Source organism: Phalacrocorax aristotelis, chromosome 8 (assembly GCF_949628215.1).
Source record: "Phalacrocorax aristotelis chromosome 8, bGulAri2.1, whole genome shotgun sequence".
In the NCBI taxonomy this organism is placed as follows: Eukaryota; Metazoa; Chordata; class Aves; order Suliformes; family Phalacrocoracidae; genus Phalacrocorax; species Phalacrocorax aristotelis.
In genome coordinates this window covers 34,452,593-34,471,728 of record NC_134283.1, presented here as the reverse complement: position 1 = coordinate 34,471,728, position 19,136 = coordinate 34,452,593, and the positions used below count along the sequence as shown (strand labels likewise).

Here is a 19,136-nt window from a genome sequence, read left to right as displayed (position 1 = left end):
TCAGGAGTGAACATTGCTATATAGGAAGGAGTTTCCAATGCAACACCAAGTAAACCAGTAACAGAAGCACTGACTATTACTGGTGCTGCTTTTGGAAGCATAAATGCATTGGGGATTTAAATATGGCTTTCTGGAATTGCATTTTATTAGAAGAAAGGATCCTTCACCAAAGACTTCCACTCAATGGACACCTAGGGCCCAACTTTTTAGAGAGTTTCTTTCCAATAATATGATAGAGCCGACAAACAGGTACAACAAATCCCATGACACTGTGGTAGATGACCTCTGTCCTGACCTGCAAACAACCAGCTCCCTTCCAGGCCTTCACTTTAGGTACTACTTGGGTCTCAATTCTGAAAAGGCAACACCTTGTTAAATGATCTGAGACCATCAAAAACCAGCTACCAAACAGCTAACTCAGAACTCCTGTTCCAAATTATGTTTGCGGTGCAAGCCTCCCATGGTGGCTGGATCCCCAACCTGCTCCTCCAGCCAGCCCCAAGGAACAGCCTCCTCTCTCAACTGTTGCACAAGAGACTAGAGTATGCCAGAGCCAGGAACGGCAAGAACGCTGTTGCTTTGGAGCACAAAGTACGGTGAGTATCTGGCCTTTAAAATCCTGGTCCTTTAACGCAAAGGTTAAACATTCATAGCACTGGGCATGTCCCACTCTTAAGGAGCTGGGTGCCTCTTCTCTAAGGCTCCCGCTGGTGAGGACCACAGGAATATGAACAATGTCACCCCTGGAGGCTTGCAAAACTTGGAGGCAGCCCCGAGACTGCTGACTTCCAAGAAATCTCCCTCCATTCATTGCACCGACAAGCTTGGCAAGAACACCTCGTCGCCTTACAAAAAGCATCTCCCTGAAAATAGGCGATTTAAGGGAAAAAATAAATAAATAAAACCCCCACCCACAAACCCCCACTTCTCTCCCTGCTTCCCCCTGCCCCAAGCGAGCGCTGCCCTCCCACACCCCCAGCAGACCCACAGTCTTTGTCCCCCGTCCCTCCCGAGTTCGGCAGCCCAGCTAACGGGATGCGCCGAGCCGCCCCCGTTCCCGCAAGGGTTCCCCCCCCCAGGAGCTCCACAGACGGCTGCCAGGCTCGCTCAGCGAGGGGGGAGCCTGCAAACGAGTCCCCAGGCGGGGGGTGCCCTGGGCGGCCGCAGGTGCTTCGCCCCCGCCGCGGACCCACCTTGTAGACCTTGCCGAAGGCGCCGTCGCCCAGCTCCCCCAGCACCTCCCACACCTCGCCGGGGTCCTGGTCGCGGCGGACGTGCTCGTACTCCTTGGAGCGCCGCTTCTCGAAGGTGGAAAGGCGCAGGATGCGGCGGAAATTAGCGAAAGCCATGCCGGTGGGGTGCGGTGCCGCGGCCCGGCGGCGGCTGGGGAGGTGCGGGGAGGTGCGGGGAGCTGCGTGGGGCCGCCTCCCGCGCTCTGCCCCGTGGGAGGACGGAGCCGCTGCGCGCCCGGGGGAGCGGCGAGGCAGGGAGCGGAGCCGCCTCCAGCCGCGCACATGGAGCCGGAGCCGCTCCACCTGCTGGCCTGGTCGCCTCCGCCCCGCCCGCCACGGCACGGCACGGCACGGCACGGCACGGCACGGCGCGCCTCGCTGCAGCGTGGGACGGTACAGCCCGGCTCGGTTCGGCCCCGCCTGCGAGCCGCATCCCAGGAGCGAGGGTCGCACATCTTCCCCCCCCCACCACCCAGCATGGCAGGAGGAGGCCAGAGCATCAGAGGACGATGCTAAATACAAATAACATTGAAGACCTGGGAGGAAAGGTCTGCAACTCCGCGTTCCCACCCGCTCAGCCCGGCGAGCCAACAGCATCCGCACGGGCTGCCCTTCCCCTCATGGGCTGCACTGCTGGGAGCAGAGCAAGGACACATCTCCCAGTGTGAAAACATAATCCTAAACTGCCTTGGCAACAGAGGGACGCTTCCTTCTTCCCCTGGTTCATCTCATGTGAAAATAGCCGAACGCAAATATTTTTAAACTCCCAGTAGCAGGAATTCGAGTGTATCAGCACCGCGGGCACCCGCCGTGAGTTTGTTTTAGAGATGATGTGATGCAACTGGTGCCAAGCGTGAAGGTTTGCATCCTCTCCCTGGCAAAACTTCAAATCCTCTGAAAAAACGGACTCGAAATCAAGCATTAAATGGGGACATCTAGGGGAAATGCCCGACGGTGCAGCCATGCTTGACAACATCTTCGTTGGTAACAGAAAGCCTAGTGGTGAACGGTCGTCCAGGCAAACCAGGTGATGCCAACACTGCTCACACCAGCGTGTGTATTTTGCCCCACATACATGTCCCATTAATGAGCCGGAGGTGGCGGTACGGGAGTGGGTGCGTTTGGACGCTCCATCCTGATGCACAGTGCAGGCAAAACTCAGCACCAGCCCTTGCTTTGAGAACATCTGGGCTTGCCAATTTCTTATTAGTTCCCTGATATGTTATACTTGAAAGCATGGGGGCTGATTGTCATCGCTCCTCGTCTTTGCGCTTAAGAAAAAAATAGGTTTATCCTGGCATGATCAGCCCTCACATTTCTGAATGTCCTAAATCTGATGCTTGAAATACTATTTAAAACTCCTGTTCCTGGAAATTTGTGGCTGTGTGAGAATTTCAGCTGCCTTTTTTTAAGAAAGTTTTGTGTTCCCCTACTTATTCCTTTCTCCCTGCTGAGTTGTAGGAAAAACAAGCTGAAAATGAAACCTAAGTATATCCCTGAAACAGAAAGAAGCTGAAAATAATTGAGCACTTTTTTGCACCTAACTTTGTGGGTTTGGGATCTGATCTGATACAATGTGTGGATCTGGCAATGCTGGAGTAAGAACAGAATAGAACAGAATCAGAGCAACTACTTTTCAAAATGTCATACTTTTAATCTCAATTTTCCAGTGTTTTAGCTATTGATTTTTTAAGTTATCATTCTTATAACTTTATTGTTTCTACTAACTTTAGTAAACTTAACTAAAGTTAAATAACGTTATTGTTTTTACTTTATTGTACTGGGGACCAGGGCATTGGACACAACCATAGAAACATTGCTTGGACAGGACCCCCAGAGATCATCTAGGCCAGCTTCCCGCTTGGAGCAGGAGTGCCACCAGTACTGGACTGGGTCAGAGAGCAATCCTGTCCGGCTGAGTCTTGAAAAACCTCCCAGGATGGAGCAGATGTGACCTCCTGGGGTTACCTGCTCCAAGATGCATCACCATCCTGGGAGAGGGTTTTTCCCACTATCCCACTGGACCTCCCAAGCTTGTACCTGTGGTCATTGCCCCTTGTTTTCTCATCTGCCTCCCTGATAAGTGTTTGACTCTGGCATCTTTGTAACTGCCCCTGCAAGAGCTGTGGGCGCATATTGGGGATATCTGTCCTTATCAGGTGCTGAAAAGATACGGAATCCAAGATAAATCCTATGGCAAAGGCTTGCAGTATAGGTAGTTGCCCTGTAGACTATCTGAGGATAGGCTGATCAGATGGGGCTCAGAGAGGTGATTTCTCTGCTGCCATAAATTTTGCAAACTCAAGTTACCCTCTTGAAAGTTTCTGAGCAACTCTGATTCAGCATAGCATTTTGAGGGCTGTGGCATTTTTTATCCAGTGCTGGATACTGTATGAGCAGATTTGCTATCTGGTGGCCCCACAGCCAAAGACAATCAGCCATCTGAATTCTTTTCACCCACTTCTTGCAGAAAGCTCACAGATATCAAACCAAGTAACAAATAGGTTAATTATTGATTAATTACTTCTTACTGTTTCTCAAGTGATAAAAGAAAGAGAATATAAACTCCAGAAATGGAAAAATCCTGAGCACCCCAGTCATATGGACAGATGGTCATGAGCATCACCATCGCATTAACTCTGACCACTTGGGAGTCAGCACAGTCCTCAGCAGCACGTGTTCACAGAGCTGAGCTCTTGCTCAGCTTTACAACCCAAGGAGAAGAAACTGCTGACCTGACTGTGAGACCACAAACAGCTCCACATTTTAAGTGTTGGGTTACAGAGCATCTGTCACCCAAAGTAAGCCAGTGGAGTTTGATTTTATTAGTATTATTCCTGGTATAGGTTAGGGGTAAGGAACAAAGAGCACTTTCAGTGGTTATTGCTGTGCTGGACTGGACTCCTTCTGGGTTGGAAGAGGAATGGGTGATAAACACTTCATATAAATCTAAGAGAGGTTCAGCTTCCTAACAGCTAACTTGACCAGGACATTGGGCATTCAAAAGGAGCCATCTCTGAGCTATAGCACCTAGACACGTTGCACAGGGCACTGTCAGGTTCTGGAAACTAGAAACATCAAAGTCCTGGCTGAGAGCAAAAGCAAAGCCCTGCAGTGGCTGCTGCATAGGACCTCCTCAGCACAGACCAACAGACTTCGGGGTACCACTTGTCAGAGGTTGAGATTTGCATTTCAGTCTAAAAGAAACCTTTAAGTCTGTGCTATCTTGCACACTTTAGTCACATTTAATGATCTTGAGCATTGTAAGAATAATTTCTGTCACTTGATTTTACTATGTGTTATCCTTTAATGCTGAATGGAAGGGGAACCTTTGCCTCCGCATCTGAGGGGAATTCTTGAAAATGTGGAAAAAGCATTGAAGTCATAGGACAGAGGTTGCGTCTGGTTCAAGGGCAGAATTTTCCTTCTGTGAGGGGTCATTGCCATGGCGATAGTTCTGTTTTGCTGATCTTCCATGGCCAGCCAAGATGAAGCTGAAATCTGGGTGTTTTCTGCAGCATCTGTGTTTAGATGAAGTATATTGCTTGTTGTCAGTAAGAAATACTGCAGCACTGGCTGAGTATTTCCAGATCCTGGATGTTCATCAAAAGAATTACCTGAGCAGTAAGTACTTCTAAAAATGAGATTGGTATTAATGCTCTAAAATTACAGGCCCCATGTAATGTTTTGAAAAAGGTACACACAATGCTACATTGCTTAGGATTTAAAACCAGAGATCACAGTCATAGCAAATATTGCACTTCAGATGTTACAACAAATGCAGCACTCTAACACTAATTAACTAGCAGCTTAGTTAATACAAGTGCTTGGCAATACCCCAAAAAGCTTTCAGGTACAGCATATATCACCACATCCTCCCTGCTCGATCATGCCCCAGCTGCTCTGGAAGGTTACATGGCCTGGTTGCTCCTGCATTGGCTTCTGAAATACGTGCAGCTCAGAGGACCATGCATCGCCACTGAGATGCATTTTCAGCTCACATCAAAGGTGTTCCTTTCCCCTTCCCCCTTCCATTGCCTCCTCCCCTGTTTGTGAGACAGAAAAAGGTCCAAGAGGCTACAAAACCTGTTTGATTTTACCATATTACCATCCTCTGCATCCCAGTGCTTGCAAAGCCACAGGCTTGCTAGTACTGTACAAACATGATAACCAGGTCCTGGCACAAGCAGCAGGTCATCAGTATAGGAAAAGCCCAGGCTGGCCATAAAGGAGATCTTTACAGCTGTGCAAGTAAGTTGCCAGAACAGGGGGCAAGAAGGGATTTCTGGCTCACTGAAGCGGATTCCTTGGTACTGCAGCAACCTCATCATGTAGTCCTTTCCATAAACCGATCGTGCTCTGTGTTAGAAAGCAGGTGGGTTACTTGCCAAGAGTGACCTCCACATGAGGCTGTTTGCAACCCCCTCATCTGCTGGTTCACAGCATCCCCACCTCCTGCCTGCAGTTCTTCTGTCTATTCCCATGTTTCTGGTTTGTTGGAAAAGTCCTTTTTTCCTCCAGGGGTGGGGTAGAAGAGAAGACAGAAAATTATGAGCACTTTAACATTGCCTTATGTGCAGAAATCACATATGCCCTTTTCATAAATCAGTCCATCTTATTAAGATTGTTCTATTAATTCTGATTGGTATCTCTTATCTGCTACTGTGTTTAAATTGCCTGTGTAACCTGTCTGGGAGCAGCAGGCATTTAAAATAAAATAAATCCTGCTAATTATTGCTCTCAGCTTTGTGCAGATGATGCCCGAGAGCTCACTGTTTTCCAGATCTGCAGTTTTATTGCTTTGTTGTGAGACTGACCTAAATAAGGACCAGCTCATGCTGCTGTTTGACTTGCTGGACTGAAACGCAAGGGGCAGGATTTGCTTTAATGAGTTCTACATGGTGGCACGCATCCTCCTGTCCCATGAGGTGCAAACCCTGCAGGTCCTGGAGTCGGTACAGGGATATTTGCACCATCCAACACTCCCGTAAAGGGAATCAGCTCATTAGAGCTGATCTTTACTCATTGCATAAAAGGGATGGAGAGGGTCCCTGGGTCTGTGCTGCTGCATAGAAAAAGAAAGCAGGGAAATGAGCCGTCCTCCTGTTAATAGCAACCTTGCTCCTCTGGGATAAATCCACCCCTGAACATTTTTCAAGGTAGGAACCATGTAAACACTCTTCCCAGCTCAGGCGGTCCATCTTAGTTCTCAAAAAAAACAAGTCCTCGGCTGTGTCTACCTGTGGGGAAGAGAGCAGAGCACCTATTTTCACCTGTCGGTTCTTGCTAGCTTGTAAGTGCAACACGTGCTGATGCCCTTCTTTAGCCTCCCCGGCATCACCAACAGCCCTAGCCAGGGAGAGCATTTTCAGGTAAAAGCAGCGATGACAGCAGGCTGCGGTAAGGGAGAGGGGTGGTAAACCCAGGGCTACCCCCAGAGCTCAACCTTGCTGTTGGACATGTCCTGCAGCTCCGCTCTGGATCAGAGACCTGGCTGCAGGCCAGCACTCAGGGCTGCTGCCTGCAGGACTTGGGGAGGAAGGAGAGGAGCCAACTGTGGGACGTAGCCCTGCAAGTCATTCAGCACACCAGAGGGATGAGAAAGAACCTCACAAAGCAGCCTTGGAGCTTGGCTGGCTGTCAGTAGCTCTCCCTGGCAAAACCTGCAGCCCAAACCCAGCTGGCAACAGCCACATGCTGCTCTATGGCTCTGCAGCAGGAAGCACCAGGATTTTGTTATTTCCTGCGGGAGCGACTAGTAGGAGGTCACCTTTATTGTCTGGATGCGAGCACCAGTTGGTATTCCACATGTTCTTTTTAAGCAGGAAATCAGTGCTTATGATCTGTTTCTGAACCTTTCTACCCCAAAACAGAACTATCTTGAAAAGCAGTTCATCTACCAACACACAGGACCTGCCTTTCAACTGCTGGACATAGATGGGGATGATATGATTGATTTTAATGAGTTTGAAGCTACAAGGTTTCTTTTCAAAATCCAGAAAGAACTTAAGATATTCAAGGACTTTGATTTTTCTGGAGATGAGGTAAAACTAGAGAAATTACAGTCAAAAGATAGGCCATGAAAATGACCCTAAATTAAAAATTAATCCTTGGGATTAATTTTGCATTGCAGCCCATGGCCTCTTCTCACTCAAGCCCGAGTTTTCTTCCTGTTGACTGCAGGAACGGGTCTTTGGCGACTTACTGCACAGTCTGAATTGAAAACATTTTAACAGTAAGATACCAACAGGAATAAATTTTTTTGGGGGGGGTAAACTAGGCATATTTTTCTGTCTGAGGAGACTCTAATAGGAGGAGATGGGCAGGACTAGCAGAGGTGCCTTTAAGCCATTTCCTTCTAAGTTCTCTTGTTGCTTCTCATTATTTTCTGAGCTCTCTGCAGTCCATTCTCAGAGCTGCTGGCCAGCAGACTACCTCGGTGGGGTACACTCAGACTTGAAACTCCTTCTAGAAACATTACAGGTGCCATACCTTGGCTTATACCTGTGCCATGGAAATGCCAATAAGAGTCCCAGGGGAAGCTCTTTCTCTTCTCTGATGGATCCCTCATTTTGACCCTAAACCAGCGCCAGGTTCCAAGGAGAGACCGTAGGGATCTCACCTCTCCCTGCCCCATGGCAGGGAGCAGCTCTCTGCAAACAGAAAGGGAACAAAGCTGGTAACAGTAGCTCACCTCCAGCTCTGCACTTACACAGTTCTCCTTATGGAGGTGCATGCACACATCCTTTGCCAATTTGTTTTTGCCACCAGCTCACCTTTGTCCCTGTCTGGTCACCGGTGCTCTTTCAGATCCCTCCTTGCTCTGAAGTACTCTCTGATTAATGACCACCTGCAGCTACACTGGTAGGGAATCAGTCATTAATAGATGGTAGACATCTCTTATCTCTGTCACAGCTTCACACCATCCTCATGACTTCAGCATCCTGGCATGCTCCAGGAGCACATTTAGCAAGACAGCCATTAGTAACTAAGGAAGACCCCTTCTCTTTCTCCTCCTTTCTGCTGCTAGGTTCCTGGGTTATTGTTTTTATAGATAGTTCTCTATGTTCCACCACCAGTTTCCTCTTCAATTATTTGTTACAGGCAGTTGTTGCATCTCTCCTGCAAGCCCTGCAAGGCTTGCAGCTTGTTTCCTGTGTGGTTTAGCAGCACAGCGAGGTATCAAACCTGTTCTGCTCAGGGCCTGCGGAGAGTTCTCTAATGCCCTCAGAGCAGTTTCCCAGAATAAACTGTTTCAGCCCCAAGTTGCATGGATCCTGTCCTTTCATCCTGAAGCTACCTGATTAAAGGTCACATTAAGCAGGAGCAGCACGGCTGTGACACAGCTGTGAAGGCACCCCACTCCCCCTTCCACCTGCCACACCATAACCCTGGCTGCTATGAATCACTCCAACATCTGCAAGTCATTATAAATGGTAGAGAGACAGCCATACGTCAGGGAGGTGCCGTATTATCCTATAACATGTTTGTGATGAGCCGGAGGCTCATTGAGTTGAAATCAATTTCTTCTGAGTCAGTTGGGAAACTAGAGCAAGTTGGAGCAGGAATGAGAGCCTGGACTCAAGGTCTTTCTCTGAAATAACTTTGTGTTGGGCAAGGCTGCCTTGCTAAGCTAGGGATCCATCTCCTCTTCAAAACTAGCAGCTGAACTACAGGGAATTCAAGATGTTTACAGTCTTCTGTATTGACAACAACAAAAAGAGGAAGGGAATCATGAATAGCCCCCAGCAGGATCAGTGAGCTCTTAACAGCCTGAACAAGAACCCTTTACCCAGCTGGGAATAACACAGTCTTGCTTCTCTGTCTCCCTGGGCTCAGCTTACAACCACCAGATATCAAACTTGTAGAAAGTGCTGCAGTAAAGCAATTGCCTGTTCTGTTTTCTCCATTGCATGTCACCACTGCTCTGCCAAGGTGAGCACCAGAAACTGGTGTCTGAGGAGGAGGAAGGACTGTTGCTGCTTGGACTTCAACCTCATGCCTCACAGCTCTCCCCAAGACTAAGCCCGATGTTAGCTTTATCTTCCCCCGTGTACCGCAACAGGTGAGTCTTCTTCGGATTTTAGAGACCTCTTCCTGTCCTTCATGTTACACACACTGCTTTAGCAAGTACCCTGCTCCCCAGTGCTGCCATTTTGCCACTCAAAGTAAGGCTGGTTTGAAATGGGGCAGCCTGCTCACTCCAGTGCGGAGCCACGCACGCTGGCAGCTTCCCCCACTCCGGTGCTTTCTGCTCTGCATCCCCGCCTGCATGCTCCAGGCTCAGGGTACTGGTGAGAACAGCCCAAGAACAGGAAATGCTGTTTGCTTTGTTAATGAAACCACCTAATTAGGTCCATATGGAGAGAAAGCAAGAGTAGCAGTTTTTTTTTCTCTTGCTAAATATTGACTGTGTACCCTTTGGGCACAGCAATCCCATATATTTATTTTATCCCTCCCGCCTTACACACAGGGCATCAGACCACTGGCCTCCTCCAAACTCGCTGCCATTAGAGAGCTTCCCTAACAAAGCAGCATGGCTACATGTAAGGGACTAATTAGAATAGAAAATTCCAGTCTCCAAGTGCCTCCCCTGACCTCCCATGAAGTGAAGTTTTGGCACGCCTGCAAGGCAGAATCCCATCCCTCAGCCCTTTGCAACTGCTCTGAGTCCAGAGAAAATAAACTACACAGCTGAAATCCCAACTTTCTGTGGTTATTCAGAGAAAGAACACAGCGAAACACTCTTTGCAGAGCTCAGTGCATTTTCCATAAGTTACCTTAATACTTTTAGCCCAGATTTGGAGGGTTCAGCCACTCCCAGCTTTCAGGCAGATGCTCCCTACAGCATCCAGAGTGACTGAAGTTTCTGCACTAGGCAGGGCTGTTATCCCAGCATAAGCAGAAGCATAATTGGGACCACAGTTAAAGATCATTCGCCTTAGTGCCACATTTGGGGCTGAGCACCAGGTATTAACACAGCACCAGTCCACGGGAGGACAGGCCGAGCATAATGGGCACATTAGCCAAACTGGGACACAGCTTTAGCCAGCAGGAAGCAAAGTAGTGTTTGATAAGTGACGAGGAGCAAGGGTGCAACGTCCATCATAGGGCAGAAACCCCATGCTTGTGGTAGCGCATTATGAAAGTTCATATAGTGAGAGAGTTCAATGAAATATGAGTATTGGCACAATGCAAACATCATGTTCTATGTTAATTAGGAACGGAAACAAGGTAGTCTATATAACATAGGTCGATAAACCATACATATTCTTCTCCCCTAACCTTGTATGTTTTGGGTGTGGAGCAGCACCTGATTTCACTGCTTGCAGGAGCGACTGAGAAAATTTCAGCTCTTGCGCACTTTTGACACAATCTACATCCTCTTGGGGTTTTGCTTAGGTCAACAGTCAATCCGGAGCTCCCCAGCCCATTTCATACACCGAAACGTGCTACAGCTGCACACTAAGGACAGCTTGGTGTGGTGTGGGTACATACACATGCGAGAGGGACACCCGCTGACTACTTGGCAAGTGATCACACTTCGGTCAACTAGAAGATGGCTAAAGAAATATCACTCATAGTCTTAAAATCCTGGTGTTTGAGGACATCAGCTCTGAGAACAACTCCATCCATGCCGGGGAAGGTGGAAGCAGGGCTGTCTGATAGGTCAGAACAAACGGCTACAAACAAGCCTTTGCACCTGTTATTCTACATATATATTCACACATACACAAAAGGAAATACGTATAAGAGAGAGTATATATACTCATACATATAAAAGGAATATATGTGGGAAAAAAATTTAAAAGTTCCAGAAAAATCATGTGCTTGTTTGTTTATAACTCACATCATAAATTCTACCATGAAATGATCCTAAGATTAAAAAAAAAAAAATTAGCTGTGATTAACATTAGACCAAACTGGCCTACAAAAAAAAAATTATTCCTACTCCTCTGATACATTAGGTAGTTAATCAAGACTATAAAAAAGGTGACCTGAATTAAGACAACACATCAGTTGATGTAATTACAGGACAATTACACAGATCCAATATTTTGCACTGTTCACCAAGGAGCCAGCAGCACACCTTCAGGCAGCGGGAGCCAGGAACAGAGGAGGTTCACACTGGATGTCTGAGCGTATCTCCAGGTCCTGCACTCTCCACAGACTGCACACCTTGTTTGCAAGATAAAACATTGTCACACACCAAAATTATTACCAAAATGTGTTTCCAGGGTATCAGACAGGTAATTAAAAAGTTGTAGAGCTCCAGCTCAGAATTAAAAGCCCTACTGAAAATTTTTTTAAAGAAAAACAACACTGAGTTTATTTCTTAAGGCATGGCATTTCCAGGATTATTTTTATTTTTTAAATGCATGGGGGAAAAAAGTTCTCTCTCTCCCATAATTTAACAGTCTAAAGACAACCTACTTGTGCTTTGCAATTGATTAAGAGTATGTGCACACACTACTGCGATATGTCAACCAAGAAACAGAGGTACAACATAAAAATACATAATGCATTTTAAAAGTTACCTGATGTTCACAGCATCTTTATATTGGCCTAGAATTCTTCATTGACTGAAGGAGCCAAGGAGGGGGGGAAAAGTTAAAAAGCATGTTTTACACAACTGGTATATTTTATAAAATCTTTTAGAATCGAAGTTACAGGGTGAAAAAAGGTCACATCACTGGAATCTCCTCATCTTTCAATGCATGTTGGAGCTGTCTATTTGTGTCAGTACCAAATCTAACACCTAGTATCCTACGTAATATGGATGTTTGTTCCATGGCACACACAAAACTGGATACAAAAAGTTTTACCATAAAAATGAAGATATTTATTCAAGAAGTACAAATTTGATGGTACCAGCCATCTTTGAAAGCCATTACCATGAGGCAGAGAGGACACAAACCAAAGTCTCTTGCTCAGAGCATATGAAAGCAAGTGTCTTACAAATTGCCAGCTAATGCAGTCATTTCAATCATTGCTCAAAAGCCACTTCCACTTTTTAAACATTCCCTGGACTTGAGAGGCACAAATAGGGTTTTTAATACAAGACCAGTTAGTTATTTTAATAAAGCCATCCGCTAAAATTTATTTTGTTTTACATTTCCTTAAATTGTCTCCAGCCTTTGACTGGATTCAAATTTCCTAAAGAAAAAAGGTACTTGGGAATGAGCAGGTGCAGAATTTTTGGAGTTCAAGATGAACTAGAAGTTTTAAGGCAGGAGTCAGGATTTTAAGTTCTCTACTTGCCCCATGGCTCTGATCAAATGATCTTAATCTGTAAAATATACAAATACAGAGTTCTACCAGATAAATACCTAACAAGTGGTCCTGCTTGGAGGGCAGGACATACTTCTTCATGGAGAGTCCAGTGGACATGTTTTTTAAAAGTCTCAAAGTCTACAGTAAGAAGCCTGCTGGTTAGAACATCTCATCTTCCAACTACTTGACTTTTGTAGGCTCAGTGGCATGTATCTCCCTTGGAAGCAGAGCTATAGCTCCATCTCCTATGAACAAGAGCAACACATGTGGCTATGGAGTATCTAAGCAGATGAAATATGGAAGAGGAGAGCCATTTGCAGAACAGAGAAATCAAAAACACTTTATGAAAAGGAAAGTCTTAAAGCAAGCGACTTGCATGTACAGTCATTAACCAACGGAAGCGTTTGTAGCTGCAGATATAATAGCAGGACATTCATCATCTTTGTGAGAAAACAGAAGCACAGTTGCTGGAAGGTTTAACTCAAAGGCTTCCTAGATCAGTGAACTTGCAAGGCAGACCACCAACACCTAGTGGGTGTGACGCAGACTTTCTTTCTTTTTCCAAGAAAGTTGCAGAGCATATGAAGCTCATCCCCCCCCCACCCAAAGCAAGTTTTTAAAAACACTTTTCTCAAATATGTCTACATCCTACTCCAGGAGAATGCAAGCTGTCCAAGAGCTGCCAGCCATCATCCAGGACAGAGACATAATTAGGGGGAAAGTGGTGAAGGGCAAAGAAAAAAAAGCCCCTTTTTCTAACAGAAACTACTTTCATTTCAACATAGCAGGATCTGAGCAGCGCAGTGAAAAAGCCAACAATATTTTTTTTTTTTTAAATGTAAACATTCTCTGCATAAGGTGCAGGGTCTTGGATGTATTTACAGTGACATAGAAAAGAGTTTGTAAAATATAGATCAAGAGTCAGAAATGTAGCTACCACTTAGGCTTCTGAAGAAGATAGAAATGGAGAAACGTACAGCATTCAATTCGTCAACACTTACACAGCTAATATGCTTTCAAAACTCCATGGCTAAAAGCGTCCCACCATTGTTACAAACTAAGATTATTTTTTTAATAGTTTTTCAAAATTTTTACATTATTTACTAACAATGGATATATATGCAGAAGCATGTCATACTACAGCAATATTTTATCAGTTGGCCATCTGCTTTACCAAAGGTTATGCACATTGCCATGTGTTGCCTTGTTGCTTCAGTGAACCCCTCTTTCCTCTCCTCCCCAAAGCAACTTCAGAACTTTCTGTGAAATGCAAAGAGGCGCTGGAGTTTTGTTTGGTTGCTCCTGGGGTGAGGTTTTTTTGTTGTTACGACTACTTGTAGCATTCGGGATCTATTAAAAAAACCCAGCTTATTACACTGCTGACTCACATCATTTAGTTTACAAAATATTACACAGATTCAGAGAGGTAAAGGCTTTTAGGAAACTAAAAAAAGTTCTTGCAGTGCAGCTATTCCATGCTGTGTTTTCCACAGAGGACACCAATAAACCGAGATGAGCAAAGAGCCAAGGTAGTCAATGAAACTTTTGGGAGCTGGATGCTCAGAAGGAGCAGCTGTCACTTGGTTGTGGAAGACGACCCTGAGCATCCTTCTGTAGCGCACCGAGCAATGTACCTACAGCATCTGCGGCTCTTCTGGAGCTCCCATGCCCCAGCAGATTACATGTGTTTATACCTCTCTGCCCTTCAAGCTGTTCAAGAGTGTGGACTTCCGCTAGGTTATTACTTCTGGGTCAGGCAGAAGCAACAATAAAGAGTATAAAATTTTGAATCATGTCAAACAGATCTGTCACTAACACGGTAAAAAATGTCATCTACTGGCATCAGTTCATAGCCAGAGCTAATCAGGAATGACACAAAGGGCTGATAAATCTAATGAATAAAAAATATCCTATTAGTCCTCATTTGTCTGCACTTGGTATTGCAGTTTATGGCTGCATGCATTACAAAACCCATTGCACGACTTTGATTCTAACCAAGACACTGCACAGTGCTGGGCAGCACACCAACCAGCGTGCCAAAACCCAGCCCAGGCCGTGTTGCCAGTGGCACACGGCTCAATGCGCATCCACACTGCAAAATGAAGATGCATGCATCAGTGTGCTGCTTCTATCCGCCCTCCCCATGAGGAGTCACTGAATGTTGTCCACGAAGACCTGCACCGGTCCTGCCTCCTTACCGGTGCTGCCAGCCAGTGAAACAGCTGTTTTGTACTTCATTAGTCTTACTTCAACCATACCTACTCTGCCCTGCAATTAGACAAGCCTTCCCTCCCTCCCTCCCTCCCGCCCCCAGGCACACGGGGAGCCGTGCTCTGCCTCGGGAACCTGTGTGAGTCCCACAGGAGCCGCAGCCTTGTTTCCTGCACTGGCCTTTGCACCGAAGACCATCTCATAGGACAAAGATAGGTATTTCAGAGACAGAAATGACTGTTCTCTCAATGTATACTGCAACCTCTAATTATATACACGGGATATGTTAGTCAACATGCGGTATGCCTGTATGCGTATGCCTTCATTACTGATATTTTTAAAATATATATGTATGTATTTTAAAATGTAGAATTCTTTCTTAATACAAATCTTGTAAAATTTGTTTCCAGCAGGGTATGTGCTTAGCACATCCATCATTTTATACAGAAGAGGTTGAAAAGTCTTCACTTTCACCTTTAAAAGCATTCTACCATTGAATTTTTTCAGTCTTAGATATGTACTTACGGGGGGGGGGGAGGGGAGGTTGCTAGAGGAGAGTATTTTCGTGAACCAATTCTCTGTTCTGCTTGAAGCCCACCCTCAACTTGGCCTGCAGATCATCACCTTGCTCCCCAACATAAAAGCAATTAACATAAGACGTGGTCATCTATTATGGCATAGTAAAACTGAACCTTTTCCAACTAAGAGGGGGAAGAGGTAAAGAAGAAACTCTCCCAGTCCCTTCATGCTGTAATCTCAAGAACAGTACGTGGTGGCAATTGCCTGAATGAAAACAGAAAGAAAAAAACACCAACAAAATGTATCCTAAAAAAACCCCAAAAGTAGTGTTGTAGTGTTTTAGTATTCACAGTTACAGAACTGTCACCCCGGTTTGCTCCTTAATCTATCACAATTTCCCCCCTTCCAGAAGGGACTGCAGGAAAAGCGACATTGTAAAGACCATTTTTACTGACAAGTAGTGTCTTCCTGGCATGAAACCATCATTTGCCCAGTGAAAATCCAAGAGATTTGAATTGTTTATATATCAAATATTGTTTTTCCCTTCTGGAATGCAAAAGATCTGGCTGCAAAAACCCAGTATAGTAAATCATATTTGTCTTAAAAAAACTCCACAATAGAAAACTTTTGTTATAGATTAGTATTTATCAGCTTTGACTTCACCTTTAAAAAGAAAAAAAGAAAAAAGAAAGCCAAGTCACTTTGGTGTTTATGAGAACAGGGAACTAATTTGCCTTTACACAGCTCTGCCACTGCATTTCAGTCACCCTGTACCAAACGGGGGTTAAAGAAGCTGTCATAAAACCATTGGCTTAATACAACCAAGGGACCAAAAAGAAAGCTATATTTATTTGGGGTAGGATGGGAAATGCATATAAAATGTGGATCTGTTTTCCAACCATCAATGTAAATTCTGCACCTGCTTCACCTGGTGGGGAAGTTTCATGGTGCTGTACAAGTGACCTGTGCCTGTTCTGGCTCTATGCTGAGGCTCATAGAACAAGAACTCCCTTTGAGTCCAAGAAACTGAATTCTATGAAATTAATGAAGGAGCAAAAGTAACATGTTTAAAATTGTCAATGCAACCCACCAGTTTCACTAGCAGACGGGAAAGAGCGGGACAACTGTAGCTTTAGACCATTGATTCAGAGAAGGAAGACAGAAACCAATAAAAATATGCTATTCATACTTGATAGCACATTCAACCTTGGAAGAAGCCATTTCAATGATGACTAAAAACCAAGCAAACTAGAAATCATATTTAAAAGGAACAGGGCATTTGATCTCAAAGTCATTAACAGACAGGGGTGCAGAGCAGCCAAAGGAACACAGAGAGCATTGCTAACTGAGGGAACAAGCAGATTTCCACTCTCCGAAAATATGCTCTGATTCAGATTTTTGAGACTATAAAAGGATTTGTCGTTTGTCAAAAGGGCTCCTCTTACATTCTGAAGGGAAAGCACCACCACCACAGTCTGGGCTGCAGGTGCATGTCAGTGAGGATACATCCAGTTGGCCTGGATGGAGGGTCACGAGAGCTAGACGACTAGATGCTGCTTCAAGTGACACTCACATGAAAAGCTGAAAACTGCGTACTGTCATGTCCTCCTTACCATTTTCCATGCTTTGTGCCCTCTAGGAACTGAGCAGGGGAAGCTGCAATCCATTGCATCTTGGTGTAACTGCAGTTTAACCTGCACCTAGAGCACCAGTGCCATTTGACAAAGGTGATGCACCTAACGCTTAAGCGCAGACCAGCACATCACTCACCTTAGCTAGCCTGATAAAAACTTGTTTTAATGATCTGAGCAATATATAGTGATTCAGCAGGCACATACTCAGGTGCCAGTGAGCTGTAAACTACAGGCTAAGTCAGTCTCGTGGCAAGTAAGTTTACAGTACAGTATGTGGGAGAATACATTGACTAAGTTATTGCCTAAGGCTCCCGCGGGCTGCATTCCCAGCTTGGGAGCCAGCAATGCCACAGGACTACGTTGCCATCTTGGAATGTACAATTGCTTGGTCTGAGCATCACCAGGAGCCACCTGTGCAGGATGGAGACCAAGCCCCCAGCCCAGCTCTGCTGCCTGGGGCTGGCTGTGCCTCGGCAGTGCCTGGGCAAAGCATGCAAGTTAAGTCAAACCAGCAAGGATCCCCATGAACACACAGCCCAGGGCCTACCCAGAGCAGCTGTGATTCTTGCATAAACTGTATGTGGTGCTGATATGAAATTTTATAAATTGATTACAATTTTTTCTTTTTTTTAAGTAAAAGTGCTCTCTGTTGCTCTGGCTTCATGAATCATGACACCACCTACAGTTTTAAGAATCATATTTTTGTATTAAGTGAACTACAATCTCTTCCCTCCTTCCTTGTACCTCCTTTCTTTTCCCTTCCCCTTCCTTCCTTTGCCCTTGCCCTGTGCTGCTTGCTGTTGTGTTAAATATGAGATCAGGCAAACCCCAAAGGTCAGTTTACATTTTTATGTTTTGTTTTTGCAGATCTCCATCACAGATGGAATTTTTGCTGGTCATTTCTTGGAACCAATCCATTAGCAGGACAAACCAAACGGAGAGAAAGCAGTGAAAACAAACCCCATGGCAGAGATGGAGGAAAGAAGAATCAAACAAGCAGAAATCAGTTTTCCACTGGGGTTGGATTTGCTAAGGGCTGGCTCACAATGACTTGTACCACGTAGTCCTTTGGGATTTTCAGCTCCTCCAGTTTCATTTTGTCTGCCAGTGGCCTGCCCGAGAAGAACCAGCGCTGGCTGCCCGGCTCCACTCCCTCCACCGCATGCAGCCGCCTCTTCATGTGGTACACTGTGTCCATGCTGCGGACCATGAGTTTGAGATCTTTGCCTGTGGACAGGCGCAAACGAAGCTGGCATTCATGCCCTGAATTGGGTGGGGGATCAGGAATATCCAGAGTCTCCAGGTCACCCTTCTCCTCTATCATGTTGATAGGTGGGGCGAGGCAGTAGACGGGGAGCTGGTACCGGTTGCCCAGTTCATCATAACACTCTGTAAGAGCACCTTTAGGAGACAAGAGGGGGAAAAAATTAATATGAATGCATTTTACATTTAACATTGAAGTGGTCACACTCAGAAGCGCTGACCCTGCTGTTAAACCATCTCAACAACTATATCTACATTCAGGCTTTAAAGGACTGATACAAAAAAAAAAAAAAAAAAAAAAGACGTTTCCATTAAAAATTGCTTCACTTTGTTTTCATATGGAAACGTAGGGTTGACTTAAAAGTACCCCCTAAAAGTCAAACACACCCCTGCTTCCAGATAAACCAGGGTAAACTTCAAAAGCAGCAGGAAGGAAGAGATGAGGAAGGATAATATTCTCCTCATGTGTTGTTTAGAAGAGGAGTATTTCACCAGCAGTACAGCTTTAGGTTCAGGGCGCGTGTGCACCCAGGAAGTGCTACTTGGAAGAATTACATGATACCAAACCCGAGCTCTGAAAGGCAAAATGGCAAAGACCAAAGGCAAAAGACCACTGTGAAAGAAAGATTTTGTAACTTCTCAAATATTCAAAAATTGCTGAAACTATTTCATATAGGACTCATGTTTTAGTGAGCACTGCCAGAAAAAATAAACACGACCACCCAAGCCAGACAACTCTGTGGCTCCATATGGAGAGCGGTGTCACCGCCAGAGCAACAACACCCAGCACATACTTCACATTTGCACAGTGTCTGTAACTCCCATATTCAAAGCCCTGAAGTTTCAGGAGGGATTTTTATTTCCCCAGGCTCCTGAGAGGTACCTTGGGATAATCTGGGTGTTTGCGTTGAAAACGCCTGGGCAGTGGCGTGCTGCCTTGCATACGGCATTCCTTCTTACAGAAACTGTACAATGCACACAGAACGGCTCAAGAATTGTAACA

The 19,136-nt window shown here is 45.5% G+C and overlaps 3 protein-coding genes across 3 annotated transcripts in view; 1 reads left to right on the top strand and 2 right to left on the bottom strand.

Moving 5' to 3' along the window:
* The window catches only part of STK10 (serine/threonine kinase 10), a 53,318-nt gene extending 51,738 nt beyond the window's left edge, over positions 1-1,580 (bottom strand). The window contains exon 1 of the mRNA XM_075102415.1: positions 1,194-1,580. Coding sequence (XP_074958516.1) covers positions 1,194-1,349 — 156 coding nt within the window. The 5' untranslated portion in view covers positions 1,350-1,580. The remainder of the gene's footprint in view (positions 1-1,193) is intronic.
* Positions 1,581-4,560: 2,980 nt separating this feature from the next.
* On the top strand, positions 4,561-7,316 carry EFCAB9 (EF-hand calcium binding domain 9). Its single transcript, XM_075102149.1, is given in 3 exon segments — positions 4,561-4,856; positions 6,024-6,160; positions 7,106-7,316. Coding segments are annotated over 3 exon segments (483 nt in total). The 5' UTR covers positions 4,561-4,720; the 3' UTR covers position 7,316.
* An 8,545-nt stretch (positions 7,317-15,861) lies between these two features.
* UBTD2 (ubiquitin domain containing 2) overlaps positions 15,862-19,136 on the bottom strand; it is a 55,185-nt gene continuing 51,910 nt past the window's right edge. The window contains exon 3 of the mRNA XM_075102413.1: positions 15,862-18,271. Coding sequence (XP_074958514.1) covers positions 17,874-18,271 — 398 coding nt within the window. The 3' untranslated portion in view covers positions 15,862-17,873. The remainder of the gene's footprint in view (positions 18,272-19,136) is intronic.